Source organism: Dreissena polymorpha, chromosome 3 (genome assembly GCF_020536995.1).
Source record: "Dreissena polymorpha isolate Duluth1 chromosome 3, UMN_Dpol_1.0, whole genome shotgun sequence".
NCBI lineage: Eukaryota > Metazoa > Mollusca > Bivalvia > Myida > Dreissenidae > Dreissena > Dreissena polymorpha.
Window position 1 is genome coordinate 114157905 of NC_068357.1, and position 27080 is coordinate 114184984.

A 27080-nucleotide genomic window follows, 5' to 3' on the forward strand; every position below is an offset into this window, starting at 1 on the left:
GTATAAGATATTTTTATCACATGCTTTTAATTAGCACAGAAAATTGTGTGACGTGACTTGAAGTTGCAACATCATTTATGAAAATATTGCAGCGGGATAGATCAGTGAAACAAAAAGTAGCCACTAAAAATGCTCAAATAGCTATATTACAAATGTTAAAGATAAAAATATTCATAATAGTTAAATTAAATAAAAAAATCAAACTGTCCTGAAATAAATTATGGTACAGGACTGCTGAACTAGAATCAATAAACATAGCTCATTTATTGGTCCTATCATGAATGGACTCGCAGGTAAGGAATGTAACCAAACAATTTTACTTATTGCACTTTTTTCCTGCTCAATTGATTTGCTTTAAGTATGGGTATTTTTTAAATTTTGTTTGTAAATTTACACAATACTCCTTCTTCATGTATGAAGTTTTGACAAAAAAGCAGCAACAGGTACTCGGTAATTAAGGTTATCTACATATATCACACTAAACACTTCAATGTGTTTATAATAATATAATAACACATGCAATCTTTAACATTAATCTCATATTGTCACAATTTTATATACAAGTTTAAAACATTAGGTAATCAGAAAACTTGAACTCTTCTCTTAAACCAATAAATATAATTTCACATTCTACATATATACATACATATAAGGGCTCTGAGAGAACCTGGCTTAACCCTTTCAGTGCTGGAACCGAATTTTAAAGGCCTTTGCAAACAGTTTGGATCCAGATGAGACGCCACAGATTGTGAGGTCTCATCAGGATCAAAACTGTTTGCTATTCTGATAGTATTCTTTGAAAAAATCGAAGAAAATGCTAATTTTAGAAATTCAGCAGACAACATTTTAGCAGAAAACAAATTTCCCAGCATGCAAAGGGTTAATGCATGTGTTGCTCCAGTGAGCACAGGCTCACCAGGGACGACACTTTCTACTTTAACAGGAAACACTTCACATGCATGAAGCCCGGTTTTCTCAAAGTGCATCTCACATTTTAAACATCAAAATATGATTTCTAGAGAAAATTAAACAATAAAATCTTAGCAAGCTCTTATATGTACATAAACTAAAGGTGCAAACATAAAAACTTTTAGGTAAAAATTGATCCTCATTTTATTGAACTCATATCAACAGTTACTCCATAAATGAACACACTGGGCAACATGTATAACTTATAAAAACAACAACAACAATGCCCATGGAAGACATTGATAGAAATAACCTGTGCATGTTCTATGTTTAATGTCTCTTCTAAATTATATCACTTAATTTCTTCAGTATTAATATCTGGATCCATATTAATAAAACTCCATAAGACAAAATCTAGTTACATTTTTTAATATCAAATTCTTTAGTCACTGGCTATTTCATAAAAAGATCATTCTACACAATAAATTTTAAACAGGTTATTTCTTCCCTGACGTATATAATGGAATATCTTGTAAATATTAATCACCGGATAGTAGAATTGTTTGAACACTTCCACTCATGTTCAATACCCATCCTGGTAATAACATTTCAGCGGAGACTTAGTATGAGCCTGTTTAGAAGTAAACAAAAACAGCGCAAAATGTATAAACAGACCCAACAAATTTCGGATCTTAAAAAAATAAAAAGAGAAACATCTAGCGTTCCTGTTGAACTAGGGAAAGATCAAATACAAACAAGCAAATGTCTGCACTCGTCCCATTTCTGCTTTCTGAAATAGCATGAATACTGGTCATGTACGTAATTCCGGCCACTTTTGGGACTATTTAAGAAAAATCTTTAGTGTTAGGCAACTGTTTGAAACTAAACTTCACAAATATAATCCTGGGTTCAAAACTCACCTAGCATGAAAATTTAAATAGAATTAGATCGGTGAATGTTACTTAATGAACAGAAAATGATGACATGTAAACTATCCATTTTCGTAGGTTAAATGTACCTTAAAAATCGACCACTTTTCGGTTTGATCTGCAGATAAAATTACAAAGCAATATCTTTTGACAAATGTCCTCAATTTCAGAGTATTAATCAATGTTTATACTATTAATATTTTTGACTTGAAATTTAAAATAAATGCGAAATTATTATACCATTTACTCCCCCTACCTCTTTTAATAAATATGCACAATGGGGAAACTGCTATTTCATTAAAAAATATTTGTTTTTAATGTGTTTAATAAATTTTTTCAAACATAGCTAAAAAAGTAAACACATTTTGTTTGAAAAGTTGACTTCAGTGTTGATTATTAGTAAACGCTTATATATAATATTTAAACATGTAATCTAGCAATATTCTTATAAAGGGAGGTAATTCATATATTAAAAATTTATATTTAGGTTCTGATTTGTATGTTTTGAATATAAGGTTTTGTACAATAAATTGGTAAAACTTTGATTAAAGTTTATTAGATAAAATAAAAATAATTTTATCAAATATATTTGTTTCTTATATGATTATAATTGTTGCAACATATGATGACATCACTTTCCCCATGAGCCAAATATTTCCTGCTATATTTGTGACATTTTAACACAAAAGTTTACGGTGATATGGTTCTTACATTTGCAAAATATTGAGAGTGGGGATGGTTTTCATGTTGATTTTTCTAAATAAAAACAAAATATGTGCGTAAAGATCATGAAAATGATTTTACACAGGTGGCCGATTTTTTACGTACAGGCCGGAATTACGTACATGACCAGTAAATATGATGATGCTTAATAAATATTCTAACCAAACTGACTTGTGAAAATTTGATAACATTTGAAGCCACTGACTTATTTGGAGAATTCCAGAGTGACCTCTGTGCTATGTAAACTTAGTAATATTGATTGCCATGGAAACTAAGTAATATTGATTATCATGGAACTTAGTAATATTGATCGCCATGGAAACTTAGTAATATTGATCGCCATGGAAACTTAGTAATATCGATTGCCATGAAAACTTTGTAATATCTATTGCCATGGATGCATGCTATGTGACAGCATCAAGATTAACACCTTGCCAGCACTTTGTGAAGGAATACTACATATACAGGGACCCCTACAGGCGGATTGTCCACATGCTGGTATCATCGTAGACTCCACAAAGGTTTGTCACCTGTTTCCATTGTTTGTTGAAACGCGTGGAGGAATCTGGGCTTGTCTTACCTTGTATACAGTCACAAGTTTCTGAAGAATTAACAAGCAGAATGTATTAATATGAAGCATTACAGAAAATTTCAAAAGGCAAGGAAAGAAAACAAATTAAGCTTTGACTTTTAACCCTTTACCACATAGATACATATTTTGATGCATTTGAAGTCTCATAGAAAGTTAAATTAAATTAAAGACCTTTATTACTAAATTCAAATTTGTAAGGCTTCATTTCCAACCCTAAGATATTGAAGAGCAGCAAACAGCATAAAACCTGAACAGACTGCGAGTTACTTGCAAGCTGTTCTGGTTTTATGCTGTTGGCACACAGCCATTTTCACTGGGCTTCTACATGTAAGTGGGAAAGGGTTAAGTGTGACATTGACCTACAGGGAGTAGTTATACAAAGCGTTTGTCACCACATAGCGAGAACGTGTTCTTTTAAGTGCACAATTAATTACGTACTAACATGCTCAGACCAAAAGATGCAAACACATACACTCAACTATTCTAAAGTCTATACATGACCCTTAATGCTCAATGCAAGAAAGCTATATTAAAAATACTTGAAAATACTAGGTTTTTTTTCCAACGTAGTACTTTGCCGACTATCTTAGCTCAAACCTAGCATAATCAGCATAAACGTTCCTATCATTTATTTGTTTATACCTTTCCATATTAAGCATTATAATATTGCATGTACTGAAGTGAGACCTATATTGCTATTAGTTATTTTCAAATATAAACCTAGCACGTGGGTCCCATACTTTACAATTCTGCATATTTTTTTACCCCACCCTGACCCACTTACAGTGCGTGTCTACCTGTAAATATCTTCTAATAAGTAAATAAAATATATAATATCCACTCTAATTGTTTTCAAGCAACACCCAACTTACATTTCTATCCCCTATGTTGAAACTTGTATTTCCCATACCCAACCTTCAGCATGTGCTTATTTATCTGTTATTCCTAGCACTAAGCAAGCTGAAGCCTATATTCCAATCCCCTCTCGCATTATTTACTTGAGCCTACCCATTCTCTTGTTAATTGCTAGTGCCTAACTTTGCTTTCTTCTTGTTATTTCCTAGTGCCTCCCTACAATTCCATCTCTTGTTATTTTCTAGTGCCTCCCTACAATTCCATCTCTTGTTATTTCCTAGTGCATACCTTCTAATTTCCCTCCCTTCTTTCTTGTTTATGTCCAGTGTCTACCTGCAAAGCCTACTCTCTTGATATTTCTTATCCTACACCCAATACCCTTACAGTGTCTACCTGCCAAGCCAACTCTCTTGATATTTCTTAGCCTACACCCAATACCTCTACCTGCCAAGCCAACTCTCTTGATATTTCTTAGCCTACACCCAATACCCTTACATCTCTTGATATTTCTTAGCCTACACCCAATACCCTTACATCTCTTGATATTTCTTAGCCTACACCCAATACCCTTACATTTTTTCCAATAGCATACCTTCCAATACTGTTATGTCATTTCTTAAAGCCCACCTTCAAGTCCCCTTTATTTGTATATTGTTCCTAATATCCACCCCCTTCATGTCATTTCTTAATGCCTTTTTTGCAATTTCACCTTTAATCCCATCTTTAATATTTCCTAGAGGCTTTTTCTCCAATGCCGTATTGTTATTTCCTAGTGTTTAACTTGCAATTCCTGGTTGTTATTTTCTAGTGCTTAACTTGCAATCCCCTCTTATTATTTCCTACTGTCTCCATGTCCAAATCCCTCTTGTTATTTCCTACTGTCTCATGTCCAAATCTCTCTGTTTTTTCCTACTGTCTCATGTCCAAAACCCCTTTTATTATTTCCCTCTTTCTCATGTCAAAACCCCTTTTATTATTTCCCTCTTTCTCATGTCCAAATCCCTTTTATCATTTCCCACTTTCTCATGTCCAAATCCCTCTTGTTATTTCCTATTGTCTCATGTCCAATTCCCTCTTATTATTCCCCTCTGACTCACGTCCTATTCTCTCTTGTTATTTCCTGCTGTCTCATGTCCAATTCCCTCTTGTTATTTCCTACTGCCTCATGTCCAATTCCCTCTTGTTATTTCCTATTGTCTCATGTCCAATTCCCTCTTGTCATTTCCTACTGTCTCATGGCCAATTCCCTATTGTTATTTCCTACTGTCTCATGTCCAATTCCCTCTTGTTATTTCCTACTGTCTCATGTTCAATTCCCTCTTGTTATTTTCTACTGTCTCATGGCCAATTCCCAATTGTTATTTCCTGCTGTCTCATGTCCACTTCCCTCTTGTTATTTCCTACTGTCTCATGTCCTATTCCCTTTTGTTATTTCCTACTGTCTCATGTCCAAATCTCTCTGTTTTTTCCTAATGTCTCATGTCCAAAACCCCTTTTATTATTTCCTTCTTTCTCATGTCCAAACCCCTTTTATTATTTCCCTCTTTCTCATGTCCAAATCCCTTTTATCATTTTCCACTTTCTCATGTCCAAATCCCTCTTATTATTCCCCTCTGACTCATGTCCTATTCCCTCTTGTTATTTCCTATTGTCTCATGTCCAATACCCTCTTGTTATTTCCTACTGTCTCATGTCCAATTCCCTTGTTATTTCCTGCTGTCTCATGTCCAATCCCTGTTGTTATTTCCAATGGTCTCATGTCCAAACCATTCTCATTATTTCCTACTGCCTCATGTCCAATCCCTCTTGTTATTTCCAAGTGGCTACCTTCCAGTCCCCTGGTGTCAGGGATATCACAGTCTGGTGCCTTCTCTGTCTACTTCTCTCTTCCTCGGACACAGCATTTCTTCTCCCACTATCTGCTGGGCCTAAAACACATATCTAGTTAATAACAAGATCCTGAATAAGATACCAAACTGTGGAATGTAAGAAAAAGTTACCCACCCATGGAATGTTAGAAACAAGATGTGTGTGTGAAACACTATGTCCCACTATATTTGACCTTTGCCCTTGAAGGATGACCTTGACCTTTCATTACTCAAAATGTGCAGCTCCATGAGATACACATGCATGCCACATATCAAGTTGCTATCTTCAATATTGCAAAAGTGTACATTAAATGAGCGAGTTTGACCCATATATTTGACCTTTGACCTTGAAGTATGACCTTGACCTTTCACCACTCAAAATGTGCAGCTCTATGAGATACACATGCATGCCAAATATGAAGTTGCTATCTTCAATATTGCAAAAATTATGGCAAATGTTAAAGTTGGACGCAAACAAACAAACCAACAGACAGGGCAAAAACAATATGTCCCCCACTGTAGTGGTGGGGGATATAAAAATAACCACCTATGAAATGTTAGAACAAGTTACCCACCCGTGGAATGTTAGAAAAATACCCACCCATGGAATGTTGGAACAAAAACACTCGTAGAAGCCATGTCTGTATTGATTAATTGGTTCATTTGAACAAGTCTTCCTCCAAAACAAGGTCAGTGACAAGGTGAAAATGGGGTCAGATGATGTGAGCGCTGAGTTATCAATGGAAGTGTCAAAGCTTTATAGTAAGACTGTTAGTGCTATCGAGGTAAAGGTATGGGTTCTTCAAGAATGTGGACCTTACTGCAATTTTAGGTCAATGCAAAGGTCAAATGAGGTCAAGTAATGTGGAAGTGTGAAAGTGTTCTTAGAATATCTATGCTAGTAACAAAGCTTTGTAGCAAGTGGTATAAATGTTACAAAAAATTGTGATTTAACTCAGAATTTGGACCTCAAACACAGGTCTATTTATAATTGAAATGAGGTCAGAAGATATGAGTAGGCTGATAAGTGTGTGTAAAGATGCACAAAGTTTAGACATTTTAATCAGCAAAGTGATAAGGATTTTCAGCTTTCCAATATTTGAAGTATGCTATTTTTAACCTTTTCCATCTCAGAAGCAAAGTGACAATGGCTATGTGCAAACAGCATAAAACCAGAACAGCCTGCGAGTAACTCGCAGTCTTTTCAGGTTTAATGCTGTTTGCAGCTCATCAGTATCAAAGGTTTGCAAATGGAGTCTTAGAAACTTGAATCTAGTAAAAATAGTCTAAAATTAAATGTAACTTTCTAAGGGACTTCAAATGCGTAAAACTACGTATCTAAGTGGTAAAGTGTTAAAAGAATTATGCCCCTTTTCAACAGTATAATCATATCATAACCATCAATTGATCTACTCCCTCTTTACTTGGGCAAGTACTTTACCTTTGCTAAGTGCATTGTTTGACTATAACAAAGTGTATGTACTTTTGTACTTTTAAAAGGAACTGAAAACTGCCCTTTTGCATCTGTGATAGGGGGAGCATGGCTGCAAAAAAAGGTTCTAATTCATACACACATCTTATGATGCAAGGCTGGACATTGATCCAGCAATCACCAGATTTGCTCTACAGCGCCCTACCTTCTATGTGCAAGGCTGGACATTGATCCAGCAATCACCAGATTTGCTCTACAGCACCCTACCTTCTATGTGCAAGGCTGGACATTGATCCAGTAATCACCAGATTTGCTCTACAGCGCCCTACCTTCTATGTGCAAGGCTGGACATTGATCCAGCAATCACCAGATTTGCTCTACAGCGCCCTACCTTCTATGTGCAAGGCTGGACATTGATCCAGCAATCACCAGATTTGCTCTACAGCGCCCTACCTTCTATGTGCAAGGCTGGACATTGATCCAGAAATCACCAGATTTGCTCTACAGCGCCCTACCTTCTATGTGCAAGGCTGGACATTGATCCAGCAATCATCAGATTTGCTCTACAGCGCCCTACCTTCTATGTGCAAGGCTGGACATTGATCCAGCAATCACCAGATTTGCTCTACAGCGCCCTACCTTCTATGTGCAAGGCTGGACATTGATCCAGCAATCACCAGATTTGCTCTACAGCGCCCTACCTTCACTGTGCAAGGCTGGACATTGATCCAGCAATCACCAGATTTGCTCTACAGCGCCCTACCTTCTTTGTGCAAGGCTGGACTTTGATCCAGAAATCACCAGATTTGCTCTACAGCGCCCTACCTTCTATGTGCAAGGCTGGACATTGATCCAGCAATCACCAGATATGCTCTACAGCGCCCAACCTGCAAGGCTGGACATTGATCCAGCAATCACCAGATTTGTTCTACAGCGCCCTACCTTCTATGTGCAAGGCTGGACATTGTTTCAGCAATCACCAGAATTGCTCTACAGCGCCCTACCTTTTATGTGCAAGGCTGGACATTGTTTCAGCAACCACCAAATTTGCTCTACAGCGCCCTACCTTCTATGTGCAAGGCTGGACATTGATCCAGAAATCACCAGATTTGCTCTACAGTGCCCTACCTTCTATTTGCAAGGCTGGACATTGATCCAGCAATCACCAGATTTGCTCTACAGCGCCCTACCTTCTATGTGCAAGGCTGGACATTGATCCAGCAATCACCAGATTTGCTCTACAGCGCCCTACCTTCTATGTGCAAGGCTGGACATTGATCCAGCAATCACCAGATTTGCTCTACAGCGCCCTACCTTCTATGTGCAAGGCTGGACATTGATCCAGCAATCACCAGATTTGCTCTACAGCGCCCTACCTTCTATGTGCAAGGCTGGACATTGTTTCAGCAATCACCAGATTTGCTCTACAGCGCCCTACCTTCTATGTGCAAGGCTGGACATTGATCCAGCAATCACCAGATTTGCTCTACAGCGCCCTACCTTCTATGTGCAAGGCTGGACATTGTTTCAGCAATCACCAGATTTGCTCTACAGCGCCCTACCTGCAAGGCTGGACATTGATCCAGCAATCACCAGATTTGCTCGACAGAGCCCTACCTTCTATGTGCAAGGCTGGACATTGATCCAGCAATCACCAGATTTGCTCTACAGCGCCCTACCTTCTATGTGCAAGGCTGGACATTGTTTCAGCAATCACCAGATTTGCTCTACAGCGCCCTACCTTCTATGTGCAAGGCTGGACATTGATCCAGCAATCACCAGATTTGCTCTACAGCGCCCTACCTTCTATGTGCAAGGCTGGACATTGATCCAGCAATCACCAGATTTGCTCTACAGCGCCCTACCTTCTATGTGCAAGGCTGGACATTGATCCAGCAATCACCAGATTTGCTCTACAGCGCCCTACCTTCTATGTGCAAGGCTGGACATTGTTTCAGCAATCACCAGATTTGTTCTACAGAGCCCTACCTTCTATGTGCAAGGCTGGACATTGTTTCAGCAATCACCAGATTTGCTCTACAGCGCCCTACCTTCTATGCAAGGCTGGACATTGATCCAGAAATCACCAGATTTGCTCTACAGCGCCCTACCTTCTATGTGCAAGGCTGGACATTGATCCAGCAATCACCAGATTTGCTCTACAGCGCCCTACCTTCTATGCTGGACATTGATCCAGCAATCACCAGATTTGCTCTACAGCGCCCTACCTTCTATGCAAGGCTGGACAGTTTATTTGACCCTTCATATTAAAGTCAAAACAATAATGTATTTGATTAACAAGTAAGTATTCCTGCTTTAAGAAACTGTCAAATATATTTATAACAATAAAAAGTAGCTGTTTCAATAAATATGAGTAGATATTAGGTCCATATAAGGCCAAAATAAGCTTGGGAAATATGGATGGATAGATTATAGTCTTAAGCATTTAAAACGTACATAATCTGTCAATGATTGAAGGAAATAAAGATGGACAGGTCAATAACTATACGCCTTCTGCACCAAGATGCCAGGGGCATTCAAACAGAAATGAGAAATCGCAAAATGTCTCATTATCAACTTTTGAACCAACGAGAAATTTGAGACAATGCAGTTTGAGGCAATGGGAGTCGATAGTAGTTACTTTTAAAACAATATAATTTGTCTAACACTGCATTTTGTGGATGTTCATGGGTGCTCTCAACTACGAATTCAAATGTCAAATAAATGTCAAAGTCCAAAGTCTTCCATTAGACATTACCTACAAATTTCACGGATTAAAGATCATTTGAAAATCCTAGGTTTTAAGAATCTATGAATTTTCTTATCTGCAAAAAAAAGAATCGACAGCACTTACGAATCATAGGAATCTACAGTACTTACGAATTATAGATATCTACAGTACTTACGAATCATAGGAATCTGAAGGTCTTCATCAATAAATATCTCAGCTAGACCATCCTGCAATGATGAAGAAAAAACATGACAATAACTACGATGGTGATTCAAGTACAATTACTCTGTATCTTTTTTATGTAGTATTCTAGACCATAATAAATGATATAATACAAACAAAGGTATGATACACGAAACTCAACTAGAGCAAATCCCTCTCATAACCCTTGGCATTCCTTTTAAGTATTGCATGGACCAAACAAGAGCACCGCCTTGCGGGTGCAGACCGCTCATCTATTTTCTTTTTAAAGGTGAAGGGACTCTCAATTTCAATCGCAAAGGAGGCAAGGGTGGAGTGAAGAGGGGTGTATAGTGTGGGGGTGTGGACATTTAAAACATTATCTTCCAAAAATGCGAAAAAAAATGAAAAAAAAAATCGGGGGTGGGGGGGGGGGGGGTGGTCGGGGGAAAGGGATTCTTGGGTGCGATGGTTGGACAGTATTTCAAAAATAAAAATAAATATTTGTGTTTTTTAACCGTTTCAAAAAAAAAAAATGGGGGTGGGGTGGGGGGGGGGGGGGGTATAGTGTGAGGGTGTGGTGGTCATTTGTGAGATGATCTTAACAAAAAAATAAAAAAAATTAGGGGGGGGGGATTCGGGGAAGGGGGGGGGGGGGGGGGGAAGGGCACGGGGGATGGTTTGGGTTAAGTCTATTGTGGTATGTCAGGTAAGAGTAGTTTTGTCAAAGTATCAATCAAAACTAATCATAAATAAAGAAGTTATGGCAATTTTAGCAAAATTTAATAATTTGACCTTGAGAGTCAAGGTCATTCAAAGGTCAAGGTAAAATTCAACTTGCCAGGTACAGTAACCTCATGATAGCATGAAAGAATTTGAAGTTTGAAAGCAATAGCCTTGATACTTTAGAAGTAAAGTGGATCGAAACACAAAATATAACCATATATTCAAAGTTACTAAGTCGAAAAAGGGCCATAATTCCGTAAAAATGACAACCATAGTTATGCAACTTGTCCTTTTACTGTACCCTTATGATAGTTTGCAAGTGTTCCAAGTATGAAAGCAATATCTATGATACTTTAGGGGTAAAGTGGACCAAAACACGAAACTTAACTAAATTTTCAATTTTCTAAGTATAAAGGGCCCATAATTCCGTCCAAATGCCAGTCAGAGTTACATAACTTTGCCTGCACAGTCCCCTTATGATAGTTAATAAGTGTTGCAAGTATGAAAGCAATAGCTTTGATACTGTAGGAATAAAGTGGACCTAAACACAAAACTTAACCAAATTTTTAATTTTCTAAGTATAAAAAGGGCACATAATTCTGTCAAAATGCCAGTCAGAGTTACATAACTTTGCCTGCACAGTCCTCTTATGATAGTTAGTAAGTGTTGCAAGTATGAAAGCAATAGCTTTGATACTTAAGGAATAAAATGGACCTAAACACAAAACTTAACCAAAATTTTCAATTTTCTAAGTATAAAAAGGGCACATAATTCTGTCAAAATGCACGCCAGAGTTATCTAACTTTGCCTGCCCAGTCCCCTCATGATAGTTAGTAAGTGTACCAAGTTTGAATGCAATAGAATTGATACTTTCTGAGAAAAGTGGACCTAAACGCAAAACTTAACCGGGCGCCGACGCTGACACCAACGCCGACGCCAAGGTGATGACAATAGCTCATATTTTTTTTTCAAAAAATAGATGAGCTTATAACAATGTAACAGACAAGAAGACATTTAAATGGGAATATCATAAAATCTAAGTGACTTGCACAGATTTTTCAGGACAAATTATAGACAAATATAAAACAAGAGCTGTCTCAATAGGATGACATATGCCCCCGATAAACGCTTTGATAGAAGTTATGAGCATTTCTCGAAACCTAAACGCATTTGTCGAAACCTAAGCGCGGACCTTAAGTTCAAGGTCAAGGTCAAAGGGGTCAAAATTTGTGTGCATATGATAAGGCCTTGTTTATATACACATGCATACTAAATATGAATCTTACATCTGAAGCGACATAGAAGTTATGAGCCTTTTTCGAAACCAAAACGAAACCTAAACGCAAAGTGTGACAGACGGACGGACAGACTGACAGAAGGACAGACAGACAGTGCGATCACTATATGCCCTCCTTCCGAGGCATACAAATGCATGATACTCACTGAACATATAAATGACTGAGTGATTGCAAAACATCGTAAAAACAAGAGGCCCATGAGGGCCTGAATTGCTCTACTGCTATAAACACTGTGCAAGTTAGGAAAGAATAAGATAGAAACTGTGTACTTAATCGCGCAAACAAGGAGATTTTTCTCAAATTCAATGGGAGATTATTGTGTATTTATTTTTCTGATACTGCTCATATTCAATATAGTTCAAGTCCTCATTGATATAAAGATACTGTGCAAATTTGGAAATAATTGGATGAAAACTGTGAAATTAATTGCGTAAACAAGCGGGATTTCAAAATTTTCTCATATTCAAGGGGAAGTCATTCTGGACTTATTGCTTCGATATTGCTCTTTTTAGACAAGGGCTGTTTGTAAAACATGCATGCCCCCCATATGGGCAGTCAGTTGTAGTGGAAGCCATTGTGTGAAATACGTTTTTTGTCACTGTGACCTTGACCTTTGACCTAGTGACCTGAAAATCAATAGGGGTCATCTGCCAGTCATGATAAATTGATCCAATTTAGCTGGATGTAAGAGTCATAAATGGGTTAAAGTTTTAGGAAAGAGAAATACAATGATATTTGACCTTTGACCTTGAAGAATGACCTTGACCTTGACTTTTAACCACTCAAAATGTGCAGCTCAGTGAGATACACATGCATGCCAAATATGAAGTTGCTATCTTCAATATTTCAAAAGTAACCAAACTTTAACCAAGGAACTTTAACCAAGGTTAAAGTTTTTGGACACACACATACAATGAATGAAATATGGGCTGTCAGTTGTAGTGGCAGCCATTGTGTGAATACGTTTTTTGTAGCTGTGACCTTGACCTTTGACCTAGTGACCTGAAAATCAATAGGGGTCATCTGCCAGTCATGATCTATTTACCTATGAAGTTTCATGATCCTAGGCCTAATTATTCTTGAGTTATCATCAGGAAACCATTTTACTTTTTCGAGTCACTGTGACCTTGACTTATGACCTAGTGACCTGAAAATTAATTGGGGTCATCTGCCAGTCATGATCAATGTACCTATGAAGTTTCATAGATCCTAGGCGTAAGCATTCTTGAGTTATCATCCGGAAACCATTTTACTGTTTCGAGTCACTGTGACCTTGACCTTTGACCTAGTGACCAGAAAAATCAATAGGATTCATCTGCCAGTCATGATCAATGTACCTATGAAGTTTCATGATCCTAGGCTTAAGCATTCTTGAGTTATCATCCGGAAACCGTTTTACTGTTTCTAGTCACTGTGACCTTGACCTTTGACCTAGTGACCTGAAAATCAATAGGGGTCACTGTGACCTTGACCTTTGACCTAGTGACCTGAAAATCAATAGGGGTCATCTGCTAGTCATTATCAATGTACCTATGAAGTTTCATGATCCTATGCGTAAGCATTCTTGAGTTATCATACGGAAACCATTTTACTGTGTCAAGTCACTGTGACCTTGACCTTTGACCTAGTGACCTGAACATCAATAGGGGTCATCTGCCAGTCATTATCAATGTACTTATGAAGTTTCATGATCCTAGGCGTAAGCATTCTTGAGTTATCATCCGGAAACCATTTTACTGTTTCGAGTCACTGTGACCTTGACCTTTGACCTAGTGACCAGAAAAATCAATAGGATTCATCTGCCAGTCATGATCAATGTACCTATGAAGTTTCATGATCCTAGGCTTAAGCATTCTTGAGTTATCATCCAGAAACCGTTTTACTGTTTCGAGTCACTGTGACCTTGACCTTAGACCTAGTGACCTGAAAATCAATAGGGGTCATCTGCCAGTCATGATCAATGTACCTATGAAGTTTCATGATCCTAGGCCTAAGCGTTCTTGAGTTATCATCCGGAAACCATCTGGTGGACAGATGGACAAACCATCTGGTGGACGGACGGACCGACATGTACAAAACAATATACCCCCTCTTCTTCAAAGGTTTGAGTCCTCATTGATACAAAGACACTGTGCAAGTTTGCCAAGAATTGGATGAAAATTATGGACTTAAAAAAACTGAATTTTCATGTTTTTCTCAAATTCAAGGGGAGATAATTCTGGACTTATAACTCCGATATTGCTCATTTTCAATAGGGTTTGACTCATCATTCAGATAAAGACACTGAGCAAGTTGGAAAATAATTGGATGAAAACTGTGGACTTTATTGCGTAAACAAGCCTTATTTCACAATTTTCTCAAATTCAAGTGGAGATAATTCTGGACTTTTTACTCTGATGTAACCCATTTTCAATAGGGTTCGAGTCCTCATTAATATAAAGACAATGAACAAGTTTGAAAAGAATCGGATGAAAACTGTGGACTTAATTGCGTAAACAAGAAAAAGTCTAACGCAAGGACGGACGACGGAAACCACGCCATGACATAAGCTCTTCAGGCCTTCGGCCAGTAGAGCTTAAAATTGCTTCTCATAAATAGAAAGCCTTTGATTTTTAAGCAAAAGCAACTTTAACAAGAGATGTGTTCGTCGGAAATACTGTCCCCTTCTTGGCGGCTTTGATTTTTTTGTTGACCTTTGACCTTGAAGGATGACCTTGACCTTTCACCACTCAAAATGTGCAGCTCCATGAGATACACATGCATGCCAAATATGAAGTTGCTATCTTCAATATTGCAAAAGTTATGGTAAATATTAAAGTTTGCCCAAACAAACCAACCAACCCAATTGACAGGGCAAAGACAATATGTCCCCCACTATAGTGGTGGGGGACATAAAAAGGAAATATCTGTATATATAAGAAATATAGTGGAATATAGCAACTACATACCCTTACAAGGAACGAAACATAAAATAGATTTTCTACAGAATGCCCAAAAGAGTCCGGATTTATGACAAACTCAAAGAAGGAGATTTCTGAAAATAAAACAAAAAACAGGCATAAATTACAAGGTTTTACATCCAACACAATCATTTGATTGTAAATTTACATACAAGAATCAAATGATTCAAAGCTTGCTATTCATGCAATTGAAGTTAGAAAAGGGATTACTTGTTTAATAATATTATGTCCAATAAATGCATATCAGTGCTGCCATGAACTTTTGAAAACCATGTGAACAAACTTCCTACAGAAATACAAATTTCCTGACTGAATGTGATTTTGGAAGATTGGCTCATAATATATGTTAGTTTTGACAGTATTGTCCCACACATTTAATTAACATTTCAGAATTGAAATTGGTGAGAAAAAGGGGCCTTTTCACATATTTTGGCATGTATTGAAGTTTGTCCTAAAATGCTTTTTTTTTATAAATGTCAACATTGGAATTAAATAGCTCCGGTAAAAAAACAAGAATAAAATAAAAGAAAAAAAAGTAATCCACAACTGGGCTCAAACCACTGGCCCTTGGAGTAAAAAGTCTTGCACTTAAACCACTCAGCCAACCGTGCATATACAGTGAGTGTTGTATTTTATACATAATATACCGTAAGCAATCCTCGTAATATATCAAAACATAAAGATAACAATAGAACTGAAATTATTAAATCTTGTCGCTTTTATAACAGTTACTGTAAACATATAGAAATTTGTCGGTATGAAATTGCGTGGTTTAATAAAAAACAACTAATTCGTTGACACGTAATTTCGTGGATTTCAAATTTTCAGGGAAGATTGACAGTCATAATAATTAAACTTTTCTTAAAACAACCAGAGTAATAACGAAGAATAATCTGCTAATCTTTTTTGACAAGGCTTGAGGTTAATGTGCACTGAAGCATGAAAGTGTTGCCGATAATTGTCGACAAGAGCGAATAAGCAGCGATCTTGTGGGTCCCCGCTTGCTAATTGCTATCAATGTTGTTATGACAATATTTGCAATTCTCTGCTCAATCAAGCCCCTAGTAGTAACAATTGAGTAATAAGGTCCCCAATATACACGTGTGAAAACCTCTTTTAACTTAAATTGACACTAATTGACATATGTGATAAATCTGCAAACTGTTAATTTGACGACGTCACGTAAAAGAGAACAATCGTTGATGTACAGTTTAAATTCCGTGCTTTATTTAAAGTAACATTACCACTCAAAATCAACGAAAATTGCGTACAATTGTTCGTAAAATAAACTTAACCAATTAAAAATCAGTGTTTCTTATGGCAATTGCCAAAATTTCAACGCCAGATGTGGTATGGTAAAATAGATGTTTGAAGATACAAAATGCTCGTTTTTATTATCGTTTTGCATTATCTATTCATACGACACATGAACACTACCATTGTGTTTGTGTGTCGAATAAAAAGATATATTCGCGGGAATTAATTGTGGCCACAAATACATAAAAACGAGCATTTTGTATCTACAAAAATCTATGTAATCATACCACATCTATTTTGGCTATTGCTACAAGGAACACTGATTGTTACGGTGTAAACTTTATTTTACGAAATACTTAACGAAATTTCCGTTGATTTTGAGCGTTATAGAGACTTTAAAAAGTATTATTAACCAAACACTTGTCAAGAAAACAACATATTGTATTACCTAGCATATCTCAATCAAATATCTCAGAAATAATAAATAATCGTTGGTACTTGAATTTGTTGTTCAGCGGAACAACAAAATCCACGAAAATTCGTACCACACATACTTTAATGGTTTTGCAGTAATAATTTTAATGTTTTTAAATTGTCAATCAAAAGATGCATATATAATTGATTTATTAGAGCATAGTAAATGTTTATTATTACTGTTGTCTCGCAAATCTCATAACTACAACTTAAGTTTGCAAATCTGAAACATTTGTTTTTTAATTTTGTCAATTTACCAAAACTTGAAAAGGTACCTTTAAGATGAAAATTTTAGGGATGGCATCGAATTCCAATATCGGTATTCGAATGTTCGCAAATTCATTCAATCGAATATTCAAATATTCGCATAAAACGGCTGGATTGATTTTACCTTGTTATGTGTTAATTTCCATTGGTTTGTAAGCTATATCCGTTTGCTAAATACGAGGCTGTTTATTAACGTTGCTATCTAAAAATTGTATCGCTGTCGACTAATACTATGACCGATACTGTGATCAGACAGAAATAGAATGAAAAACATCGTGTCATAGAATTTTATTTTTTATTGATTCCACAAATTTGTAGCAGACCGCGCATATGTAAAACTAAGTTTACACATATTACACGTTGCAGCTTCTTATCCAAAGACCGTGTAAAGTATTCCATACTGCAGAAGGGGCTGGTGGCATTTTCAGATTTGAATTATGATTCCTTGGTGATTGTTTAATTTATATCATCTGTTACTTTTGAGTAATTCACATATTTAAATGTCTGTTCAAACTGTGATCACAAAAACTAAATTATTATTCACAAGTAAACTGAAGCCCTTAATTGGTACCTAATTGACAAACAACAGTTCGGGCCCTTTCTTATAGTAAGTATATTGCATTGAGCGATTTGAGTAATTCACACATTTTAATGGCTGTACATACTGTGATCACAAAACTTAAATTTTGTTTGCCAGTCAATTGAAATTGTTAATTGGCACCCCATTGGGGAATAACAGTCGGGGTGTTTCTTAGAGCGTGTATATTGCATTGCGCAATCAACACTGATACGGGCCGCGTTATCAGTTTGACACGAAGAACGTCACGTCAAACATGTTACTCCCAGGTGATTTCGGTTGCTTTTTAGTAAGCGGTTCGCAGGTCATTAAATATTGGTGAAATTACGTTTGGATAAAAATGCGAATATCATTTTTATTATTCGAATGCTGACCATTCAATCGAATATTTGAATAATTTTGCCATCCCTAGAAAATTTGAAAAATAATGTTCTTTCAAATCATTGCATAAATCCCATTTAATTCAGGGAAATCTGTATAACTTTAGATAATTGATCTTTTAAATATATGTTGTGCATACCATTTTCTATTAGCAGTATAAATGAGAGTGGGTACGGTATAGGATTATTGATGCAAGAACCTCTGATTTATTCAGAGACAAACATATGAGTCGTGTTCTGAGAAAACTGGGCATAATGCATGAGCGTAAAGTGTCGTCCCAGATTAGCCTGTGCAGTTTGCACAGGCTAATCAGGGACGACACTTTCCGCTTTTATGACATTTTTCATTTTAAATGAAGTCTATTCTTAACAAAAATCCAATTTAGGCAGAAAGTGTCATCCCTGATTAGCCTGTGCAGACTGCACAGGCTAATCTGGGACGACACTTTACGCACATGCATTATGCTCAGTTTTCTCGGAACACTAATGATATTAGTATGCTCTTGAAACCTTACTTTTCCTCTTCCTGAAGACAGACTTGAGGATTTTGAGCACTCGGTCCACCTCCTCAGTTGTTGCCTCACATTTATCACCATCATTAAAATTCGTCAACTGTGCAACAAGAAATGAAATATTTATATGTGTCACGCTCTGAGAAAACTGGGAATAATACATTTGCGTAAAGTGTCGTCCCAGATTAGCTTGTGCAGTTCGCACTGGCTAATCAGGGACAACACTTTCCACCTTAACTTGATTTTTGGTAAGGAGGCACTTCCTTAAAACTAAAAATACCATAAAAGAGGAAAGTGTCATCCCTGATTAGCCTTTGCGGACTGCACAGGCTAATCTGGGATGACACTTTACATTCACGCATTATGCCCACTTTTCTCCAAATGCGACTCAAATCAATTCACATAACATATTTAATTGATTTCTTATATAATAATTAATTACATGTATATAATATCCATTGAAGTGTTTCACCATTAAGTTAACAAGACAGACAGTGACATAATTTTAATAATTCAATTATTCAATAAAATGATTTCTTATATTTTTGTTAAACTGTACATTATAACAAAATGACATCAAAGTGAAGGCACATTGCGTTAAAATTGAACTAGGATAAATATTTCTGCAATGAGAGAAACAGTATAAGGAATATTCCTTTCATTTCTTTTTCTTAAGCTAATTGTATTGTGCATGATTGATGTACACTTTATTTGCCAAAAGAAATAAAACAGCCACCTGATTGGGGACAGTTTCCCTCTGGTTCTGTGAATCTTGAGCCCTCTGAGTCCGAGGCTGCCTCTCTCTCACAGCTCGAGGCCCGCGCTCAAACGACCCTAACCTAGTAGGAAATGGGAACACATAGAAATGAGCATTGATCTCGGAAAACAGGGTCTAGTGCATGTGCGTAAAGTTTCGTCCCAGATTAGCCTGTGCAGCTCAACTAAATTACATTATAGACAGACAGACAAATTTATTGGTATATTATTGGGAAATACAATTAGTACATAACCATACAAACGTATCAAATATTTCAACAAGAGCACCGCATAACGGGTGCCAATGCTTGGCTGCACGTGCAGTTTTGAATAAATGAAAGCTTGTCAGATTTTTATTTTTTTGTAAACGTGTCTGCAGACAAGATATTATTGCTTGGGTAAGAAATTGATGAGAAAGAGGATGTGGTTTGCACTCTATTACAAGCTTTGGTGCCTTATTTTGCAACTTTCAATTGAGACAAATAGACCTAGGAAGTCAGGCAACTCTTACATAAGGTTCAATGGTGGGGTACTTGCAAACAAGGGAGCAGCTGAGCGACCAAGCGCGGCCCAGGTGTTGGCAGAGATTCGAACTTCCTCGTCATGGGCTATAGGCCTACATCCAAAATATGAGCTCTGAAACAAACAGTTAACAGGACTGCATTCAAATGCAATCCAAGTAAAGCATTATTACTTTATATTAAGTTGTAAAACTGTTAGTGGAAATAAATGCGTGTTCCTCTGAGTCTCTTATATTTTTTTTACTAAAGCAACTTAAGAAGATTTTGGGGAATATATTATAATTTGCGCTTCTTACTCCTGTTTCTCAGCCTAAGCCGATGATCTTCAAGTTACGACTAAAACACGTAAAGGGACAATAATAAGACTAGACCCTCACACATTATGCCCCAAGAAACAAAGCTATTTGGGCAGGTAGTGTAAACAAGCTTTCACGCAGTCCTATAAGGAGAAGTATGAGACTCTCTGGCACTATGTTTTAAATGGACCTGAACTCCTTTTTGAACTCGAATAATTTATCATTAGAACCAACCTGGACTCATTTTTGAACTTGGTTAAGTTATCATTAGAACCAATGTTTTTTTTAACAAGTTTCATGATAATTGAGTCAACAATTTTAACTTTTAGGGTGTTCACATGGTTTCATTGTAAAAAACCTGCTCCATTCCCCAGCATCAATGACACAGACCAGAATCATTGACAAGCTATCAAGATTATATTTGAACACATTCTATGCACAAGTTTTATGTAAATTGGCAAGAAATTGTGTCTCCTAGATTATCCATAAGCTTTTTTTACAAGTTTGACCAAAGAACACTGCAAACAACAAAACTTACTATTCGGCTTGCAAACTCCGCAGGACTAAAGCGGACAAACTCTGTCGACAGAGCCTGCGCCTTCAAGCGCCCAATGTTGGCAATCATGTTAACAGAGGCTGAGTCAAGCACGGCCTCCCTAGGCCTTTTAACTGTAGCAAACACAAAAAATGTTGTCATCATTTACCTGTTACATGAAGGTCATTTTTTTCAATTGGGAAGATTGATCTTCTAACATTAACTTAACAATATGATTGTTTTAAATTGTGTCTGTTAATGAATTATGAAAGAGACCCGTTCACAAAATGTATTTCAAACTTGAATTAGTTAAGGCTACACATAAAGTAATTGGCAGACGTTCTGTATTTCAATTTTGATGTTGTTAAATTATGTATAAATTAATCTTAATATTTCTGAGTGAAAATAAAATGCAACACACGTTATTGATGCAAAGTTTTATTCATTGAAACAGCACACAATCAATTAAAATATTAAAAGTGATGACATTAATGCTAACTTGCAGTTTCAGACTTAAATTATAACTACAACTTTACATTAATTAAAGTTCTTGTACCATTATAATACTGTTAACAAACCATTTTGAAATTCCTCATTGATTTGGTCCAACTTTTCCTCCAGTTCTTCGCTCTCAGGATTAATCAGGTCATCTTTGCGATCTATATTGAAATTAAACATCAAAATTAATTAACAAGCATATAATCATCCCATTTTCTTAATATGATATTTAACTTTAGGGTGCATGCTTTGCTTTATAGTGCAGACCATCATTTGTTAACGGGACCTTTTCAGTTTGCTAAATTTACAAAATAAAAAAACAAGAGCACCGCCTTGCGGGTGCAGACCGCTCATCTATTTTCTTTTTAAAGGTGAAGGGACTCTCATTTTCAATCACAAAGGAGGGAGGGGTTGAGTGAAGAGGGGTGCATTGTGTGGGGGTGTGGACATTTATTACATTATCTTCCAAAAATGCGAAAAAAAGGGAAAAAAAATCTGGGGGGTTGGGGGTGGGGGGAGGTGGGGGGTGGGGGGGGGGAAGGGGTGGGGATTCTTGGGTGCGATGGTTGGACGGTATTTCAAACATAAAATAATAAAAATAAATATTTGTGTTTTTTAAACGTTTCAAACAAAAAATGGGGGGGTGAGGTGGGGGGGGGGGTATAGTGTGAGGGTGTGGTGGTAATTTGTGAGATGATCTTAAAAAAAATAAAAAATCAAGGGGGGGGGGATTCGGGTGGGGGTGGGGGGGGATTCTTGGGTGCGATGGTTGGACGGTATTTCAAACATAAAATAATCAAAATAAATAGTTTTGTTTTTTAACCGTTAAAAAAAAAATTTGGGGAGGGGGTGGGGTGGGGGGTATAGTGTGAGGGTGTGGTGGTCATTTGTGAGATGATCTTAAAAAAAAAAAAAAAAAAAAATAGGGGGGGGGATTCAGGGGGGGGGGGGGCACGGGCGATGGCTTAGGTGGAGTCTATTGTGGTATGTCAGGTAAGAGTAGTTTTGTCAAAGTATCAATCAAATCTAATCATAAATAAAGAAGTTATGGCAATTTTAGTAAAATTTAATAATTTGACCTTGAGAGTCAAGGTCATTCAAAGGTCAAGGTAAAATTCAACTTGCCAGGTACAGTAACCTCATGATAGCATGAAAGTATTTGAAGTTTGAAAGCAATAGCCTTGATACTTAAGAAGTAAAGTGGATCGAAACACAAAATTTAACCATATATTCAAAGTTACTAAGTCAAAAAAGGGCCATAATTCCGTAAAAATGACATCCAGAGTTATGCAACTTGTCCTTTTACTGTACCCTTATGATAGTTTGCGAGTGTTCCAAGTATGAAAGCAATATCTATGATACTTTAGGGGTAAAGTGGACCAAAACACAAAACTTAACCAAACTTTCAATTTTCTAAGTATAAAGGGCCCATAATTCTGTCCAAATGCCAGTCAGAGTTACATAACTTTGCCTGCACAGTCCCCTTACGATAGTTAATAAGTGTGCAAGTATGAAAGCAATAGCTTTGATACTGTAGGAATAAAGTGGACCTAAACACAAAACATAACCAAATTTTCAATTTTCTAAGTATAAAAAGGGCACATAATTCTGTCAAAATGCCAGTCAGAGTTACATTACTTTGCCTGCACAGTCCCCTTATGATAGTTAGTAAGTGTTGCAAGTATGAAAGCAATAGCTTTGATACTTAAGGAATAAAATGGACCTAAACACAAAACTTAACCAAAATTTTCAATTTTCTAAGTATAAAAAGGGCACATAATTATGTCAAAATGCATGCTAGAGTTATCTAACTTTGCCTGCCCAGTCCCCTAATGATAGTAAGTAAGTGTACCAAGTTTGAATGCAATAGCATTGATACTTTCTGAAAAAAGTTGACCTAAACGCAAAACTTAACCAAAATTTTCAATTTTTTAAGTATAAAAAGGGCACATAATTCAGTCAAAATGCACGCCAGAGTTATCTAACTTTGCCTGCCCAGTCCCCTCATGATAGTTAGTAAGTGTACCAAGTTTGAATGCAATAGCATTGATACTTTCTGAGAAAAGTGGACCTAAACGCAAAACTTAACCGGACGCCGACGCAGACGCCGACGCCAAGGTGATGACAATAGCTCATAATTTTTTTTCAAAAAATAGATGAGCTAATAAAAATCTTTTAGATTCCCGAATTTTTGTTGTAGTTATGATATTTGCCAGAAAACAGTAATATTGAATATTTACCATGCTTTAAAATATCCATTATATGTATCTTTGGACGATTAAAAACCTTGAAAATTATAAAGAGTTACAAATGCGAAACGATCTGATAATTTGAAGAATCTGTTGTTATCATTAAAGATTGTGAGGTAGCAGGCTCTTTCGGCCCCAAGCTTTTTCGACCCAGTCCAAAATTTCAGGCTGATTCGGCTCAAATAGACCAGGCTTATTCGACCCAATATTTTATCACACCTTTTCTTTAAAACTTAATTGATTACAGAGAGTGTTAGATTAACTAGCCGTCCGTCTGGTAAAATATATTTTGATTATAATTGAATAAAGCTGTTTTAAATGATAATATTGTGTTGTCGGTTTGTTTCATTGTATTGCTTTTGATTATGGATGATTAAATGAAATTAATTGAAAACCATTATTGTTTTAACAACTGTTACCAATGTATGTAATTCATTATTGTTTTAATTGCTAAATTATGCCGGCTTTTGATTGAATCGATTGTCCGTTTGTTTGTTAAATATTGCATTTGATTAAAGGTGTAAATTATGAGTATTTGTTTGCTATCTTCAATTGTTGTTTTTTTGTTGGTTATTTAGCGAAATATTGTAAAAATGCTTTTTAAATGCGAACTGAGATATGGCATGCAAACGGGGATTAATCTTATGGCCTTATTAATTTGTTAATCCGGTGACACATGACACATGTATTTTACAACCGGATAAAGGTCATAAAACTGGGCATAGATGCGGGTGCTAGTAAATGGCTTCACTCGATAATGAAAGACGGGGTCGTAGTAATTAAGCGTATGCTGTCAATTAGAACCTTTTTTTCTATGATTGATTATGCAATTAAATTGATAATTGTGTTTTGTCAACTTTTAAGTTTTATCAATATGCAAAAAACTTAGTGAAATGTAATTGAAATTATAAATGAAACAATCAATCATAAAAAACAAAAAATTGTTTTAATTTCTTTCTTGACGCAAAAAATTTGGAATATTAGGCCACAACAAATTAATGATTTGTTCTACGGATTTCTGCTTCCCAAAAATGAAGCGAGCGAGCGAAATAAAAATAAATTTATTTGTATTCTATTTTTGTTAAATCACAAGCGAGCGGACAGCGAAAAATACAAAATACATATATTGTCTATGTAAAATGATATATTTTGCCAAATAAATGCATGATATCTGCAAAACACCAGTACAAGATCATTAAGAGGTAATAATTGAGTTTAAGCCCTTATCAAATGTTTGTAAAAATAAATAAAAAAAGTCTCTAATAATGTTCTGCTTACTTGCACCAGGTAGTGATTACTTAAATTTAACATGGTACAGTCAGCTATAATAGATTTTGTTGATGTATCAGGGGTCTAGCTAGGCTCAAAATTTATGGAGAAGTCACTTCTCCCTAAAGCCAAAATAGGGAGATTTGGTAACATATTTGAGAGAAATGGTTCATTTTGGTCATAGATATTAGTTTTACGTATATTTTGCAGCAACTTAGTGGTTTCTGTTCAGCTTTCAATCAACTCTTCACTTGTTTTATACAATAAGACATTCTAAGTGTATACAACCAACATTTTCCTCATTTCTCATTGATTGTTGATTATAATTGTACTTTAAATTACTTTTTTTTCTTAACAGGTGTATCAAAGAAACTTCAATTGTAACAAGCCAGTAATGTTCAGAATCTTTTTACTCCCTTGTTAATTTTAAGCAATTCAACATTAAATCAAATTCATATTTTGTTACAAATATTTGTTTTAAATTAAAAATTCATTTAAAATCTCATTTTACAGCAGAGATTCCGAATCTGACCTGTAAATGAGCCCCATATTTATTGCCAGTGCTAGTTTACATTTTCCCATTTGATCATTCCTTAGTATTGTTTTAATGGGCTATTTAACATAGCTATATCATAGTTATTGGTAGCCAGCAGAAGGCAATTAATCAAGGCATCATCTATTAACAATTTCAAGAAGTGTAATAGCTCCAGGCTGTTCTTTTGAATGTTCAACTTAGCATGACCTGTACATGGGGCACTAATGGCTGAGAATACTCCTGTGTCCAATTCTCCACATCAAATTGATTTTAATCGGTCAATGTCTGGCACAACGTAAATCATTAAAAGGAGGAGAAGTCACTTCGCCTTCATGAAATTAATGTGCGAAGTGAAGATTAATTTGGCGAAGGAATCGCCCATTTCGCCCATTCGCGAGACCCCTGTGTATATAGATGTGTAGATTTCGTTTTTACTAAAAGGCATATATTATATATATATACATTCGATTTGAATTGTTTATTTTGTTTATAATTTCAATTAAGGCCACAACAAATTGATTAAATGTTCGATGGATTTGCCGCACCTAAAAATCATGCGGCGAATCCATGATTCACAAAACCATGCGCTTTATGCGCAGTAATCCAATTATCGGCTGATTGCCCAGCATGTGTGCGCAGTGTGTTTCAACATAAGCGGCTGTTGATTTAAGGGGCTCAAAACTTTGTCAAATATTGAAAATGAAAGTGGAACTCGTTTTCTGTTTAATGAATTGTACAAGCACGTCGGGCTTGTAATATTGGATTTCCTACAAGCCCGAAAGAAAAAATACTAGTTTTTTGCTGTCGGACTAGTGCGAATTTCGACGACTGTATTAAGGAATCGACCGAGACAGGAGTATACGTATCTATGCGGAAAGGGTAAAACAAATTTTTTAAATGTCGTTATCAATGACGTAATTGCTGTTTTTTTCTTGAAAAGTCATAACGCATTAAATAACTTCATTTCACTCTACAAATGTAATAAAAATAATGTGGGCGTATGGTGGGTGCAGCCCATACCCCCCCCCCTCAAACGGCCCCGGCGCGTCTGAAACAAATCCTGTGAAAAGCACTGGGTAACTTAGTTTCATGCGATCGTGAGTGGGTGGCAGTGCTCCAGCTAGCAATAAATAGAGGGGCGCTGCGCCCCTCTAAAATTTGTCCCCTTAAAAAGCGCCCCTCTATTTTTCTGTCAAATGCCCTTTTGATCTCTAAATTCCTGCTTTCATGCCGTATTAATCGCCAGAAACTTCGACATGAATACACAGATAACACCCTTACATGACAGCCTGGGGTGTATTAATTCAACACATTGTGAACAAACAAGCCAAAAGGGCATGGTTTGTTATCAGAGCACTAATTAGCCTTTTGTTGCAGACGATAGTAACATGCTGTGAAAGATTATCTCTGAGGTCACGCTTGGTTAGGCACAATCACACTCGAATGAAATCAAATTCAGCACTATTGATTTTTTTTAACTTCTGAATTCTTTGGCTATAATTTGTTTGCAAAAATAGTGATTTTTAATTCAACATACCTATTAACATTTGAAAATTAATCATCTTTTTTAATGCGAATATGCGGTTAATTTTTAGTCCGAAATTACCGCATGAAAAACATATTTGTGTTTGGATTTTATTTCTGAACTTTAAAACACTGTCTGTCCCCAATCATGATGAATTTTAACATGAATAGGGGCAGATAGTTGTTAATTCAACAAATAATGAACTTGTTTGGAAGGAGGATTTATC

The 27080-nt window shown here is 36.3% G+C and overlaps 1 protein-coding gene across 1 annotated transcript in view; it reads right to left on the reverse strand.

Moving 5' to 3' along the window:
• Positions 1 to 2692: 2692 nt before the first annotated feature.
• LOC127871094 (EP300-interacting inhibitor of differentiation 3-like) overlaps positions 2693 to 27080 on the reverse strand; it is a 28743-nt gene continuing 4355 nt past the window's right edge. Inside the window, exons 3-11 of the mRNA XM_052413770.1 lie at positions 21357 to 21437; positions 20782 to 20912; positions 19938 to 20062; positions 19407 to 19509; positions 18674 to 18770; positions 15192 to 15277; positions 10215 to 10266; positions 5836 to 5936; positions 2693 to 3162 (exon numbers count right to left, since the gene is read on the reverse strand). Of these exons, the coding sequence (XP_052269730.1) occupies positions 3088 to 3162; positions 5836 to 5936; positions 10215 to 10266; positions 15192 to 15277; positions 18674 to 18770; positions 19407 to 19509; positions 19938 to 20062; positions 20782 to 20912; positions 21357 to 21437 (851 nt within the window). The 3' untranslated portion in view covers positions 2693 to 3087. The remainder of the gene's footprint in view (positions 3163 to 5835; positions 5937 to 10214; positions 10267 to 15191; positions 15278 to 18673; positions 18771 to 19406; positions 19510 to 19937; positions 20063 to 20781; positions 20913 to 21356; positions 21438 to 27080) is intronic.